The following is a 17,381-nucleotide window of genomic DNA, read 5'->3' on the forward strand; positions in this document are numbered from 1 at the left end:
CCGTTGATAATCCATTCGTTCCTGCAGCTTTAGGTAATGACAAAACTGCAAGAAGACTTTTTCTTTCTGTTTCGGCGTAGCGAATCCTGGTTCTATCGTCGGGGAAACTGGATTGATCACGTGCGAAGGACGTACCCCGCCCGTTCTTCGCCGCCCATTGCATGGAGGATTCCTTGATGATGCAGTTGTGCTAGAATGCGTGGATAAGACTGCGGCGCGGCTGTCCCACGTGACGAAATGGAATTAACAAAAGTATATATTTTAAATTAAACAATTATTAATAGTTATTATATTCAACCAAAAGTCAAAAACTGGTTTGGAAAGGATCTTCTGTCCCCTCCAGAACGGCGTGTGAATGCGTCTGGTCATGGAATATTTGGTGGGCCACCTGATCGTTTTGATATAAATTATGATATAAAAACTTATATGAGACGATTTCACGGATGATATTTTGTGAGACGGATCTTTTATTTGGGTCATCTATAAAAAAGTATTACTTTTTATGCTAAAAGTATTACTTTTATTGTAATATCGGTAGAGTTGATCCGTCTCACAAATACTCAATTTAGATACAACAATTTTCAAATTCATTTGATTGGTTCGATCAATTTACATTACGTAAATTTCAAATATATCATTTTTAAATTTTATGTAAATATAATGATAATTATAGTGGACTTACGATGTATTCAAATGAGTATCCTTTCAATTTCATTTTTCAGATCGAATGTTTCATTTCAAATCAAATTCTTCCATCAAAACGCAACATAAGATTTTTGTTGAACAAATGTATAATTAAATAATTTATCTTACTCGTTCAACAAAAATCTCCCTAGTCGGATGCATGCATGTGTCCCTATATTAATTTTTCAAGTTTTTCTAAACTAATTCTTGAAATGGTCGAGAGATTTTCGAATACGTAAAGCAATATAATATTACTTGTGAATTTAATCCATGATGCACGACAGAGACATGTCCTAAAGTGTTCTATCTGAAGACTTTATAATAAATTATAAACCTGCATATTAGGCCTTTCTCTACGTCTGACCATTTATAAATTATTCATTTTGAATATTAAATATTGTTTGAATTTTGTATTAGGTTCGAGTTTTGCAATAATTAGAATTAAAAAAATTTATATTATTATTATCTTTCGATTTTTCTTATCTTCTCTTATTCATGAGCCTTAAATATTTTATCTTTGTGTAACGATCAATAAATTGCGATGGATTTATTATTTTCCCTGTTACATTTTACTAATTCTGCAACTAAATCCGTCACCAACAAAGTGCAGAGCACAGGGGATCTGTGAACATAATTTTTTGATAATAGTAATTTTTCACAAAAAATTTTGTGATCCAACCACGATTCGATTATTTTCTATTAAAAATATTATTTTGTACTACAAATATGGATTATATTCACATGCAAGTTTGAAAAATAGTTACAATTCTAAATTGTAATAAAATTACATGGAATCGAATGAAAATTCACATCAACATTTCCGAATGCTTAATTTAACCTCATAATCAAAACGAGTATTTTGGAACAAAAGCAATGATTATTTTCACCTTATCTTTTAAGATTGGACCTATATATTAAGTCGATTGAAATAATTGAATGTGATAACTAAAACTAAAATCAAAACCTAATTAATTCCGGATTGTAAAGTTGAAAGTAGATCTCAACTCATCCATAAATATACTAGGCTGAAACAAAAATAAGAACTCATCTTAAAAATAGTATAGATTTAGTCATACACCAAATAAAACACTATAATCTTGTTCAACTTTACAATAATAATTTCTTATGAGACGGTGCTCTGGATTTTTCATAGGACGGATGAATCATGTTCGTGTTTATAATAATAAATAATTATTTCACAAAATTAACTTGTAAAATCGTCTCACAAATTTTTTCTTAAAAAAAAACCTTTTTTGGTGTCCAACTTCGTACCTGTACATGCATCATGATTTTGTAATAAACAAAAACTGGTCCTCTACCTAAACTCATTCAGGAATGCTTTGCAAGGCAGGCGTCCACGACAGTCTATGGCCCTCAAATCGATCGCCGGCGTAACTCAATCGAACCAAAACTTCCTGCGCCGATAATCCGGCGACGTCTGCATTATTCAACATATCTGACAACTGCTTCCTCGAGATTCTTATCTTCACCTTCGTTCCTGCAGCTTTAGGCACTGACGGAACTTCAAGAAGACTCGTTCTTTCTGTTACGGCGTAGCGATTCCTGGTTGTATCGGATTCACTTGCGAAAGACGTACCCCAGTCTTCGCCGCCCCATTGCATGGAGGATTCCTTGATTATGCAATTGCCCATACCGGAGATAGAAGTCGCGTCTGATGTGACGATTCCTAGCAAAGTTTTGCCGAAATGGAGATGGGGTTGAATTTGTAGGGGTTGAACGGGTGAATGGGGTAGATGAGAGGCAAATTGGATAAGCATGCCTGGGATGACAAGCAGGTTGTCCCACGTGACGAAATTGTGTTGGCCCACGTTATAAAAAAAAAATCTCCCTCGCCTCTTATTTAAACTTTCTATTTAATTTTTTTTATTCGTTAAAAATTGTTTTTTTTTTCAAGAACTAATTAAGAGAGATATGTTAATAATAATAATAAAATTGATTATATACTTCGGATAATAGGAAAAAAAGAAGTTTATATTATTGAGACACGTGAAATATATATAATTTTAAAATATTTTTATTATTTAACCAAAAGTTCTTTGCACTTGTATTTGGAAAGGATCTTGGCGTGGAATTTGGCTCCTCAAGAGTACGGTGTGAACCGTCAATGCTCATGGAATATTTGGTGGAAATTACTAGTTTTTTTTTTTTTTTTTGTAATATATAATTAACCTAACATAGAGATCTTAGGGACGAGTCGAGTCGAAAACTCGTCGCCTCTCTCTTTCAACTCGAGAAAAATTGAAATTTATTTTTAAGTCGTAACAAAAAAATTAAGATTTTTGTTGAACGACTAACATTACGATTTGTGAGACAAACCTAAACTTGATATATCAATAATTTAATTATAGTTAATATTTTCAAGTTTTATTAAACTAATTCTTGAAATGGTCAAGATAAACTTGATTACGTAAAGCAACATAATATGTAAACTTGTGAAATTAAATCTATGATGCACAACAGATCAGCCATATATAGGGTTTAACTTGAATAGGTTTAACTTGAATAAAAAGATTTGATTTGGGGATGAATTTAAAAAAGAGTGAGTCTCATGTGAGACCGTCTCATGGGTCATAATTCGTGAGACGGGTCAACCCTACCCATATTAACAATAAAAAGTAATACTCTTAGCATAAAAATTAATACTTTTTCATGGGTGACCCAAATAAGAGATCCGTCTCACAAATACGACCCGTGAGACCGTCTCACACAAGTTTTTGCCTTTAAAAAATGACACTCATTTTCGATTTATTTAATTCAAATAAATAAATAATAAACATTACATGTACATTAATTAGAAAAGAAGGGGATTCGAAATCCATTGAAGAATAGTTAATTCATTCAAACAAGCAAATGAAATTTTATCCGTATGATTTCAAATTATTTGGTCCAAACCCGACCTAAAGTCTTTTATCTAAACATTTCCTTCTGACTCTGCAAATATTTATTTATTTACGTATTTGCCTTTAAAATTCCGCAACAATTGATAGCGACTTTATTTGAAGTTTATAAATTTTCTCGTCTTACCTGGGACAGCAGCAGGCTTTTTCACTACGTTTGACAATTCATAAATTATTAGTTCAGAACACCATATATTTAAAATGTGTATATAATGTCATGTAGAAACACTAATAATCCATAAAAATTGTTGAGAATAAGATAAAAATAAGTTGATCGCTGTTTTATTTTAGCATGAATTTATATTTTTTTGTAATAACAGGCCGCAAAATGATATAAGTTGTTTATTTTATGTTTTGGTCAGATTTTGGTTTCGATCATATAAAGTTTAGCTGGATTTTGACTTTATGTCAATTTTTTTAAGGAGGGCTAACGTGATGCCGTCTATTTTTTGTATCACGACAACACTCCATAAAAAATGATCAAAACTCGAATTTGATAATTATATTACCAAAAAACAAATTAAACAAATTAGACTACTCTTTTGACTATTTTTGCGAAATTTAAATTCCATCTCGTCTTCAATAATTTACAAATCGTAGACCTATTCTTACTAATTCTGCGACTGACAAATTTACAGATGACAACAGGTCCGGGTTGGAGCAAGTTTGAGCTTGAGCAAACTCAGTACTTGCCCCGCCTTAATTTAAACTCGTCCAGCTCGTTGCACTCGCCGAAAATATATAATTTTGTATTTATTCAATAAAAAATAAAAAACTAGGACAAAAAAAATTATTATCACACTTGTATTCAATTAATATAAAAATATTTTTAAATGTAATGATATATTTTCATATTAAATATATAATAATAAAATAAAATAATTTCAATCCAAACATTTTACAAACTAAAATTATAGTTAATGTATTAATATTTAGTCTAAAAAATATAAGAGTGAGTCTCATGTGAGACCGTCTCACGGATCTTATTCTGTGAGATGGGTCAACTCTACTCATATTCACAATAAAAAGTAATATTTTTAGCATAAAAAGTAATACTTTTTCATGGATGACCCAAATAAGAGATCCGTCTCACAAATACGACCCGTGAGACTGTCTCACACAAGTTTTTGCCAAAATATAATTATATCATTAATAATACATGTACATATATATTTTATTTTTTAAATATATATGCGCATTTTGGCGGAATTAGTTCAACCAAACCCGCTTTTAGAATAGTTATGTCGGGTCAAACCCGTCCCGCCAAGACGAATTAATTTAATATGGAGCCAAGTTTAGACCAGACTCATTATCATCCCTAGACAAATTTTGTCTTGACAGCAATTGGACTCTTTAATTCTTCAACTATTATGGTTATGCATAATACTCAAGTTAAACGATTATTAGTGCACGCATATAATAAGTACAAGATAAAAAATGATAAGAGTTTTGTGTTGTTCATAAAAGCTTTGTGATCAAGAACAAACACATGCATATTGAAATAGATTGATTTTAGCCATATAAAAATTATATATGGAACGAATGTGACCTTGAAAGTGATCATATAAAGAAACACCTTGCTTACGAACACGAATGAGTGCGGTCCATTTGCTACATTCAAATTCATGTATATGAGCCTAGCTAGTTGTTCAAATCCAGAATTCAAGTTGCACCAACGTACAAAATATACGATCGACAACAGATATAGGCCGGCCAAGTCCTGCAGTAATTATGTGCCAGTACCCAAGAAACTGTACGTGTGCAGATAAATCATTTACATTTGTTGTTTCCCAACTTTTACACAAGAATTTCCTCCGTTTTCGTATGTGATAGAAGAATATACATCAAAATCTATCGCCAATAAAAAAACATTCACCATGCGATCGAAATGTATTTTGTTTTCGTAAGGGAATTTCAAAATTGTATATGTTGGGATTATTTCCTTTCTCTACGAATTTTTTACCATATTTTCTACCAAAAACAACCAAGAAATGGAAAGATTTAACAAAATGTAACCAGACGACGGACTAAATGCCCGATACCCAGAGTCCAAAGAAAATAAACCTAAATCTCAGCGCCAAGATGTAGAGAGCGGCCGTACCTAGACAGTAACCAGCAAACATCGCCGCAAGCCAGCCAGATTGATCCGGGTGAATCGCGCACGGGATACCAATCACCACCGCTGCACGCAATGTCCTCCTCACCACAACCCACTTCATTTCCCACGCCATTGCTTCAGCGAAAACCTCCAGTGCTAAATCCTCAAACTCTGCCTCGCCCAGAACGAGCTCGGCCGCCGAATCAGGTCGGCGTATAATCGCCTGGAGGACGCGATTCCGATTCGGAGGGCGTGGAAGAAGTCGGCGGAAGCCGCGCAGGAAGATGGCTAGGAGGTTATAGATCAGGTCCACGGCTTCGCAGAACTGGCTGTGGTTTAATCACGCGACGGAGGCATGTTGATTGAGGGCAATGCAGTAGTCAAAAACTACATTGCAGGCGGTGGTGAATTCGTTCGTGGTGCGGAGGTGTGCTTGAATTCGGCGTGAAACTGAGAGCTCCATTAACTGCACGTACGGTCGTATATTCTTCGGTGGAAGATGAATAAATATAAATAAAGAATATATAGCAGTAAGTTCGTTTATAATTTTATTTTATTATTATTAGTACATTTATACTTATATTTTTGATAATAATAATAATAATAATTAGCCTTTGGATTGGATCTAAATACGATATATGGCAAATTATGCATATTGCATGCAGTTAAAGCCAAATTTTCAACACCTTAAGGACCCAAGACCTATATTATATTTGGAGTACGTTTTTCGTGAGACGTTCTTAAATAATTTTATTTGTCAGACGAGTCAATTCTACTTATATTTACGATAAAAAGAAATATTTTTTACATAAAAAATTATATTTTTTAATTGGTCATCCAAATAGAATATCCGTCCAACAAAATTAACTCACGAAACCATCTCACTTGAAATTTTGTGTTATATTTGGTGATCTTACTACAAGAAAAATGCTATACGACAACGGATAAAATCCGTTGTCGTAGCCATTTTAAAACTGTTGTTGAAGCCAGTGTTGTTAAATGTTCGCTCAAAGACAATGGTAAAAAACTGTTGTTGTAGTTATATTTTGCGACGGTTTTCAAAACCGTCGCCAATTAAAACCCGTCGTCGTATCTGCAATTTGCGACAGTTTTAAAAACCGTCGCAAATGATAATTGCGACAGTTTTTTAAACCGTCGCAAATGATAATTGCGACGGTTTTAACACCGTCGCACAATTTAGTGCCGACGAAAATTGATATAAACCGTCGCTAAATGTAGCGACAGTATTCATGTGGAAAAACAGTCGCTAATAGCGACGGTTTATAAGTCCGTCGCTAATATTTTAGGTAAAATAAAAAAAAATTAGAATTTAATAAATACGTAAATTGGTACAATCATATAAAAGATAAAATATTTAAGTGTCGTGAAATAATAAAATTGTATAAGAGATAAAAATTTTAATTGTTTTGATATTGTAAAAAAATCGTGTAAAATATAAAAATTTTAAGTGTTGTGAAGTGGTAAAATCATGTAAGAGATAAAAAATTTAAGTGTTGTGAAGTTGTAAAATTGTGTAAGTGAGAAAATTTTAATTGTTGTGAAGTGAATTGGAAGAAATTGAATGAAAGTTGTATGTATTTATAGAGAGTGATGGGAAAAAAAGGAGGGAAGTTAGGGGGGGAACGAATTTTTTGAAAATAGCGACGGTTTTGACTAAAACCATCGCAATATTTAAAATCGGCGACGGTTTAATCTTATTTGTCGCTAAATATAGCGACGGTTTTGATAACACTGTCGCCAAATGTAGCGACGATATGAACAAAACCGTCGCTGATGTTAAAGATGCGACGGTTTGTCTTTAACGGTCGCTAACATTAGTGTTTGTAAGTCCGTCGCTAATATTTTATATCCGCTCACGTTGATAAAAAATGTATAAATATAGTCAAACCCATCAACGATTGATCAAGCGGTTTATTTAAATATACCTAATTAAATATTTTATTTATTGCAATGAAGTTTGAATTTGTTTAACTATAGAGTTGATTAACGCAATTTATATATTTAATGATCAACAGTATAGATTATATATAATCAAGTATATAAAAATCGGAAAAAATGAATTTTTGGTCATATAATTTTGTCTCTTTGTAATTTTAGTTATTTATCTTATTAAATTTAAGTTTTAGTCGTATATTTTCTGATTTTTTGTAATTTTAATTTATTTTCATCTAAAACACTGATGTGATGTTATATACGTCACCGTCACATTAGCCCAGAATCGGTACCATGTTAACGTTAAGTCGAAAATAAGACTAAATCTCAAAATTAATAAATAAAATTGGGAATTTGTCATCTAAACTCAACCTTTTAGGCAATCTTGGGAATTTGTCATTGGTTTTCTAGAAGAGTAATACTACATGTGCAACAAAATTTATACAACAATTTTTACATAATAAATTGATGATCTTGTATAATGATTAAGTAAAAAGGAGGAAGTTATATAAAATATTAGAAACTTTTCACCTTAATTTTTAAAATTGGACCAAGGCCATTGAAATAATCTACTGTGTTGCCTGAAACTAAAATCAAAACATGATTCCTAATAATATTATTATCAATATTATTTTCGAGACGGATTTGGAAATGTAGACGATATCCTTGTATCCTCTCAAACTCGAAGAAATTGAGGGTTCACATCCTCATCTCGGGTTTTCCCCGCCAAGTCTCAAACCCCCTAAAAGAAAATTGTCATCTCTACTTGAGAGCTAGGATGAACGCCGGTTTCTACCAGGTGGTCGACGAGAAGGTTCAAGACTTAGCCGAGCCTTAGAGAGGCTTCAAATTATCCATGTGGGTAGAAAATAAAGTATAGATCGAGAGACCACGCGAGAGCAGAATCTCTACCTATAAACAAACTCTACATTTCAGGTCATTTTTGTTCAACTTCGATTCACACTAATAATAAATTTAAAAGAAAAAACTTTGTAATCCAACAATGACCTGATTTTGTAATCCAACAAGAAGGCCCTACCTAAACTCACTCAGGAATGCTTGTCAAGGCAAGCGCCCGATGGGCATCAAGTTGATCGCCGGCCTCCGTCAATCGGGCCAAAACTTCCTGCGCCGACAATCCCTCCATATCGGCATTCTTCAACAGATCCGACAGCTGCTTCTTGGATACCCTTATCTTCACGACCTTCGATCCTGCAGCTTTGGGTGATGACGAAACTCCAAGAAGACTTGTTCTTTCTGTTTCGGCGTAGAAATACCGGCGATTCCTGGTTCTATTGGAGAAATCGGATTCACGTGCGAATGACGTACTCCAGTCTTCGCCACCCCATTGCATGGAGGATTCCTTGATGATACAGTTGCCCATAGTTTACGTGTTATAAGGATTCGTAGCCAAAATGGGGATGGGACCGTTGAATGTGTAGCATGTAAGAGTGGATGGGTTTATTCTATCCTATCACTGGGGGCAGTGCAGTGATCCATTCAAAACATGCTTGCTCACGTGGTATCGATGTGAGGCAGGCAAAATGGGTAAGGGTGCCCAGTGGGATATATCATATACGAAAGCAGGTTGTCCCACCTCGGCCAAGGTTAGTTTTGATACGGTAAATACTCATTATTAATATCATTATTAGCACATCATTTGCAGCCTTTAATGGACTTACTTATTTTTTTAACGCAAAAATTCTCGTGAGACGATTTTATCAGTCGATTCTGTTAAACAAATATTTTATTTTGGTCACCCGTAAACAACTATTACTTTTTATACTAAAATTATTATTTTTTATTTAAAATATAGACATAATTAACTGGAATTACGAATAAAGATCTATGAGACCGTAACTTTTTTTAAAAAATTGATTGACGGATGAATTGCTCTAATTATTTGGCAAATAAATTGCAGAATAACTTTTATTTATTGTTGATTGTTAATAGCTGTAAGAAAACTCAATTGCAAAACAAATATAAAATAAGCTTTGCGTTACTCGTGAAATTTAATCTATGTTTCACGACGGAAACGTGTATTGAAGTCTTCTCTCTGAAGATCTTCTTCTGACCTAGCAAATATTAATACTTTTTTTTTTAAATACAAACAGACACTATTTATTTATTAACCTACTGCATGGTAGGCAATTTCTCTACGTTTGACAATTTATAAATTATATATTCAAGTAGAATATTTTATACTTAGTCACCGTTTGGTGGAAGATATGAAATTCCAGATGTATCGTTGTATTATCTTGTGTTTAACTCAATTTGTACAGTAATTGGAAACTTATTATTATTATTTTTTTCATATGTTATCTACCTATATTTATTTTAAAATTATTTTCACGTCATTTATCACCATTATATTTTTCACGAGACAAGCGTGTCAAAAATACCTAAATTATCTATATAACACAAAAACTCTTCTCAAACTATCTCACAGTTTGATTTTACTAGACGGATATCTGACTCGATCAACACATAAAAAATCAAAATTAATATTACTTTTTGTAGTAGATATGGATCGGATCGACACATCTCACGAATATAAATATGTTAGATCTCTCACAAAAAATATTTTTTATCAATCATGCGAAAACATTAACATCAATATTAAAACTTGTTGACTAATTAATAAAAGCATAAAAAAAAACGTATGTGATATTTTTCATAGGTTAATATATAACAAGACGAATAACTCATGAAAAATATTATTTTTTATGTTAGAAATATTATTTTTCATATTAAAATAGATCGAATTGAGTAATCTAATATATATAAACTAATGAGACGATATTACCATACACCTCTTACTCTTAATAAAATAAGTCTAGAAAAATTCTTACATCCGACCACAAATTGCGACTGATTTAAACGATAAGCTCAAACTGGCCCCGTCAAAAAATTTGGTGCACGGCATTAAATTCCAAATAGATCAGATTAAGCGGTCCAAATTACCTATGCATCTGGCTAATAATTGAACGATGCTGCTTCACCCCAAATATATATATATATATATATATATATATATATATATATATATAAATTGTTGAATAAATAATTAAATAAAAATTAATAAATGGTAAGATATAAGTTTTGAACTGATTTCGCCTCCTTCAATTTTAAAAATTTATAAATCTCTTAAATTTTTTTTAAAAACCATGAGTCCTATTTTATAATTGTAGTGATTGATGCATGTTTCGATTTCATTATCAACTTCAACACTAATTTTATACAGAAATCATGTAATACGAATCAAATTTGCAAACTTTTTTTTAAAAAAAATTATGCAATCACCTCCTTTTATTAAGCATATTTTGTTATCTAATCTTAGTCGATCATTATTTTTTTTTAAAAAATGATGTTATACCGTATATTTTTAAATACACTTAGGAGATCATTTAAAAATATATATATATGATCAGATCCATTTTTCTAAATAACCCCTTTTTATTTTTTTATTATTATTATTGTTATTTTTTTTATAGGCCTCCTTGAGTAGACAACACAACTTTATTGTGAGGATAAGAAAAGAACCCAGATAAGCAAGAAATGCATTAAAAGCACAACCCCATCCATAGGCGTTGTTACAAGAAAATAAATATGATCCTAATAACTATGGCCTACATAAAAATAAATAAAACAAATACGTGTGAGACGGTCTCACGGATCGTATTTTGTGATACAAATATCTTATTTGGATCATCCATAAAAAAATTATTTTTTTTTTGTTAAGAGTATTATTTTTATTGTAAATATCGGTATGGTTGACCCGCCTCACAGATAAAGATTCGTGAGACCGTATCACAAGAGACCTATTCAAATAATAATTTCACAACAAAAAGTAAATCCTTATTTCCAACGAAAAACAATTGGCATGTGGGGCCAATCGAAGATTTTAAGTTTCATAATAATAATGTAATGCAAGACATAATGAATGTGGAGAATGGACTAAATTAATTAATTCTATTTCATTAAAGAATCATTATTTCAAAATTCAAATTCAGCTTTCTTTTTAATTGACGCCAACCGTAGAGGCCAAATGGGCACAAAAGAAACTTAATAACATTATCGCAATGTATATATTATCTTCAAAATATAATAATCAACCAACAATGTTACTATTCTCTAATGAATGTAGTGAGACGAGTTTATGCATCTATATCTGTGAGATTGTTTGATGTGATTCATATCTAGAATGAAAATAATGTTTTTCTAAATTAAAAGTAAGTTTTTTTTTTCATCCGTTGGGACTGATAGAAGAAACGTCTCATGAAATAAAGCTTTTGTATGTATATTTATACATTAAAAGGAGAATTGTTATTCAGCTTCACTTGTTGTTGTTTGTACTCCATTTTATTAATAAATTTTACATGAAGAGTGGAGTGTATGCAACACAAAGTGTAATGTGAATCACAGTTCCAAAAAAAAAAAAAAAAATTCAATACTTTCAGTATTAATCTATTTGCTAGGCTTGGAAGGGTATTTAAAAAATAAATATGTTTATACATCGAGGAAGTTTTTGTGAGACGATGTCACATATATTTATTTGTGAGACATATTAATTATATGTATATCTATAATATAATTAATATTTTTGATATAAAAAACAATATTTTTTTCATAACGAACAAAATAAAATATTTATCTAGGATTGGGTTTGAGCAAGTGATGGACCTACTCGCATGGTATCAATTACGTTTGAAAGTTTGTCACGTGTAATAGTAAAAAGTTCAACAAATCAAGTAAATAAAAAATAAATAAATATTTTGACAGTAAAGGAGGTAAATTCACCTATAATTTTTTTTGTTATTTGTTCAATAAATATAGCTGTAAACATAAATGTTTTGTACTTTTATCTCATATGAACCGTCCCAAGCCATCGTTTGGGATTAAAGATATCATAATAATTAATAATATTGGATAAACAATTTATTATGATAAAAAAAATATAGTTAATATAAGATTTGTCTATTTGATTTGATTAACAAATAATAGTTTGTGTGATTTGATTTGATTGACAAATAACTATTTTGTCTTTTTAATAGTTTAAAACATATTAATAATATTATTTAATAAGAGTAACATTACAACTTAAATTCAATGATTTGATTAATGTAAATAATTAATGATTTTATTGATGTGCGATAAATAATTAGTAGATGAATAAATAAAACAAAACATTGCCTAAGAGTTAGTATTTCATTCCCCACTATTGCCGTCAATTACAATATATATTTAAGTATCGTGACTAAGACAAATAGAAAGAACTTGTGCGATATGTTAACATAATTTTTTATGAAATCGTCTTACAGAGAGATTTTATAAGATGAATATCTTATTCGAATCGATGCATGAAAAATATTTGTTTCCATTACAACTATGTATCAAATCGACCAATAAATAGTCTTACAAAATACTTGCTTTTTTATTGCATTTGTTCTCCTAACATATGTGTGCTCACATAGCACATAAATTTTTTTTTTGTAATATAATTATTTTATATATAATACTCGTCATGTACTAGAGACGAGATAAAATCTCGATTTAATTCTTAGAATTACCAGAATACCCTTTTAGGCCTCTATTTTTCCTTCGTAGAATATTATAAATAAATAAAAAACTTTAATTATTATTAAGAACAAAATATACATAATCCATAGTAAATTCCATTTACAGATAAATTTTATTTTACCTGCCAGGCCTCCGACTCTGCCCCACCGGCTGGGAAGGGATCCCCAATGACACACTTATAGGTGAAATCAGCCTGTAATGGCGGACGAAAAGCTACAAAAACAATGAAGATAACCTTAGAAAGAGCCGAAGTCCAAGAAGAACACTTTCCTAGAGTTTCTCTGGACTCTCCACATCCATCAGATCTCTCGCACAATTCCACTTCCACTCGCAAGTGGCCTAGCCGGAGAATCAAGAACTCCAGTGTCGGTGTGTTGTTGAAAAGGGGAGTTGGGACCCAGTCTGCTAAACGGGGCAGCCGCCCTGAAACCCCTATGCAAAGATGGAAGCTTGATGCAATTAATGACGAGAATGATTCGGTGGTGGAGGAGAAATCGTCTCTAGATGCTGGCTTGAGAGGTTTCCGGAAAGGTAGGACCGCCGTGTCGGCGAGGAAGCTGGCCGCCGGAATTTGGAGGCTGCGTTTGCCGGAGTATTCGAGTCATGGTGGCCACAGTTTAGGAGTTCAGGTATTCCGTTTTAGGAGTCTCTTTACTCGAATTCATTCATCATTCTTGATTTAAACGTCTCAAATTCGACTTTTTCACTTTTTATTTTCGCATTGGAGTTTGGTTTGAAGTTGATTTTCTTGAACTGTCCCTGTAATTACACTGTACGTGTTGAATAACTATTTTCATGAGTTTATATGATGAAAATTGTTGATTTTTGATAGCCTCGATTCTTACCTGCAGCCAAGAGATGGCCGTGTTCATCGTGTGGACGCCGTGCATCGTCCTCACGACAAGAATTTGCTACACAGTCAGCATTCTTGTTCCGCTCTTAGAAAGGTCCTTCCTTATCCCATCTTATCAGATAATTGCTTTCGTTTATTCTAATTGACTAATTTGTCTTTCATAGTCTTGTTTTTTTCAATTAGGACAGCTTCAATAAAGATAGCTATGGAAATGTTTTTAGGACGATAGAATCCATTAATCGAGTTTGATTCTTATCTACATAAGTTGCAATGAAAGATTCATTGTCTACTGCTTTAATGCTTCGAGAGAACTTGTCTTCGATTTGACAAATGTAGTGTTTTATGCAATCATGGTTCTTGCAGTTTGGCATGTCTTCTCAATTTCCCGACTCTCCGACCGAGGGAGTAACAAAGTGGGATCCTGTTGGTTCGAAAAGGTCTACTGAGTTGAGGCAGGGATCTGGCCAACCAAAGCGCATTGACCAACGGGAAACTTCTGGTTTGGTGACATCTGCCCTTGAGAGAGAACTTGAGCATGCTAGAGCCAGAATCAGTGAGCTCGAAATTGAGCGTCGATCTTCTAAAAAGAAACTTGAGCAGTTCTTGCTGAAACTCAGCGAGGAAAGGGCTTCTTGGCGGAGTAGAGAACATGAAAAAATCCGTGCAATTTTGCACAATATGAAGGCTGAATTAATCAAAGAAAAGAAAACCAGGCAGCGACTTGAGATGGTCAATTCCAAGTTGGTAAATCAGTTATCTGAAGCTAAGTTATATGCAAAGCGCTATATGCAACAAAGTGAAAAGGAGAGGAAAGCCAGGGAACTGATAGAGGAGGTCTGTGATGAGCTTGCTAAAGAAATCGGAGACGACAGGGATGAAGTTGAAGCAGCAAAGAGAGAATCGATGAAAGTTCAAGAGGATGTGGAAGAAGAGAGAAAGATGTTGCAGATGGCTGAGGTTTGGCGTGAGGAACGAGTGCAAATGAAGCTGGTCGATGCAAAGGTTATGCTTGAAGAGAAGTATGTGCAGATGAACAATCTAGTAGCCGATCTTCAGACCCTTTTGAATGTGAGATGTACAATTTCCGATATAGGTGAAATAAAAAAAGCAGAATTGCTCTGTGAGGCTGCTGGCTCTGTCAACATACAAGATGTCAGGGAATTAAGATACGAGCCCCCAAGTTCTGATGAAATCTTCCGTCTCTTTGAAGATAATTTTGGAGAATCCGACAAGATGGAGGCTGAGCGATGTCTTGGATACGGTCCTTGCCATGACTCCCAGATTCACACAGCGAGTCCTGGGGTGGGAATTCTTGTTGAAGATGGTGCTCTTGCACTTTCCAACGTGTTTAAGAGTCAAAGTGGTGAACTAGAAGAAGATACTAGTGAATGGGAAACAGCGAGCCATGTTGAGGATCAGGGCTCCAGTTATTCCCCCGATGGAAGCGATCCTTCTGTCAGCACTCATTTTCAAGCCAGAAATATTTCAAGAAGCAGAGAGGAGACACCTGTTAAGGACGTCGGAGAAGTTCTGGTGCCAACAAGAAATTCGAAAAAGGCCTTGTCTATCTCTAGGCTATGGAGATCACAACCGAGCAACGACAGTGATAGTTATAAACTCTTGTCAGCTTATGGAATAAAGGGGAGACTTTCAAATGGAGCTACTACATCCCCAGATCATGTTAGTCCACCGGATTTGGCTGAACAATTGAGCTCGCCTGTCGCAGGAAATCCACAGGTGACTCGAGGGAGGAAAGGATGCATTGAATGGCCACTTGGTGTGCAGAAGAGTAGTTTAAAGGCCAGACTTTTGGAAGCAAGGATGGATAATAAAAATACCCAATTGCGCCAGGTTTTAAAGCAGAAAATCTAGAAGCAACTATACGATTGGTTTCTTCTCAAACCCCATTGAAACTGCCCCGAGTGAGTTGTGTGCACATGCGATATGAACCAGTCTTGGCATGTGCAATTTCCCCACCCCGTAATCTAAAAAATGGTGAAGACTGAAGATCTGTCCGTCATTGGGGTAGCCAAGAAAAGTATACTCAATATCGGCGAATGATGATGTATGATTGTTGAACGCCTTGACTATTGAAGGTGGATGTATTTGCCAATTGTTTATCATGGAAGAGCACTTGTCTTATTGCCTTCAACGCAGAATACCTTTCTATTTTTTTATTACCAACTGGCAACTTCTTGTATTATTTTTTTTTCATAAAGGTAAAAACATGGAAAAAAGACCCTCGTGGGTGGTGAATAGAGCCCATTATTCTCTAAAGTGTGTGTGTGTGTGTGTGTATAATTTGAGAATAAGTTCACAGAACATCCCTTCATTTGAATTGGCGGAGTCCTCACGTTAGAGCTCTGTGTAAATTGTGTTTCGAGGAAGCCTAATGCCCAGCCATTAACAGGATCACATGTCTTGAGTGAAACAATAATGGTATAGTAATCAGTGCAAGTGATTAAATGTTTTGATGCATCAATGTGCATTTTCTTTATCCAAAGCAAGCATGGACATATCGCTCGAAAGTATTTTAACATGTTCAGACAAAAATATCCTGCGTACCTAATTTCAAAATATAACCCTAAGCACAGTTCACCGTGCTAAAAAGTCGAAACATTACACGTGAGTTCGAGCGTACAAGATACTGGTGTCGCAAAATTAATTTTCTAAATTTGGGGCCTCGGATTCTTGGAGTGACTCTGAAAACTGGTGGACAATTTTCAGACCTTTAAGTTACGATTCTGCTGTTTGGGTTTTTTTTTCCCTTTTTTTTTCTTACTACAATAGGAGCATTGAAGTTCGAAATAGATCATAACATCGTATCACATTTCTTGCATCGTCGAGAATTCCAAAAAAAAAACCCCAAAGACGAACCGCTTACTTGCATTTTTTGCCAGAAAATTGGTAAACATGGTCCGGGCTTCAAAAAACTCCAGAGGTGAACCCCTCGCGCCTCCCCTTGTTAGATGTATGCACAATAATTTAAAATATTAGAAAGAAAATATTCTATTTTTAGATTATTGTTGAAGATTAATTATTTTTATTATTGGATTATGACTCTAATTGCCAGATTAATGTCCTATGATTATGGTTTTATTTTGATAATCGTTATTTCATTACATAACATTCTTCTGTAATATTTTCAAATAAAGAGCTCTTTATTTGATCTTGATCCAAAGACTGGTCAGCCATAGGAGTAAATGAATACGCGCATATTGACTATAACAATATCCATTGAGAATCACTGGGATATAAATAGAGTTGATTTTTTGATCAAATGAAAGTTAATTTT

The 17,381-nt window shown here is 33.5% G+C and overlaps 2 protein-coding genes across 2 annotated transcripts; one reads left to right on the top strand and one right to left on the bottom strand.

The window, feature by feature from the left end:
- Positions 1-8,530: 8,530 nt before the first annotated feature.
- On the bottom strand, positions 8,531-9,117 carry LOC140833553 (uncharacterized). The gene has a single exon (XM_073197884.1). It carries the CDS (start codon positions 9,035-9,037, stop codon positions 8,699-8,701), a length of 339 nt encoding a protein of 112 aa, XP_073053985.1. The 5' UTR covers positions 9,038-9,117; the 3' UTR covers positions 8,531-8,698.
- Positions 9,118-13,317: 4,200 nt separating this feature from the next.
- LOC140834672 (uncharacterized) lies at positions 13,318-16,286 on the top strand. The gene is made up of 3 exons (XM_073199716.1): positions 13,318-13,862; positions 14,085-14,180; positions 14,450-16,286. The coding sequence occupies exons 1-3, from the start codon at positions 13,458-13,460 to the stop codon at positions 15,956-15,958; spliced, it is 2,010 nt and encodes a 669-aa protein (XP_073055817.1). The 5' UTR covers positions 13,318-13,457; the 3' UTR covers positions 15,959-16,286.
- The last annotated feature ends 1,095 nt before the right edge of the window (positions 16,287-17,381 follow it).

Source organism: Primulina eburnea, chromosome 6, assembly GCF_022965805.1.
Source record: "Primulina eburnea isolate SZY01 chromosome 6, ASM2296580v1, whole genome shotgun sequence".
In the NCBI taxonomy this organism is placed as follows: Eukaryota; Viridiplantae; Streptophyta; class Magnoliopsida; order Lamiales; family Gesneriaceae; genus Primulina; species Primulina eburnea.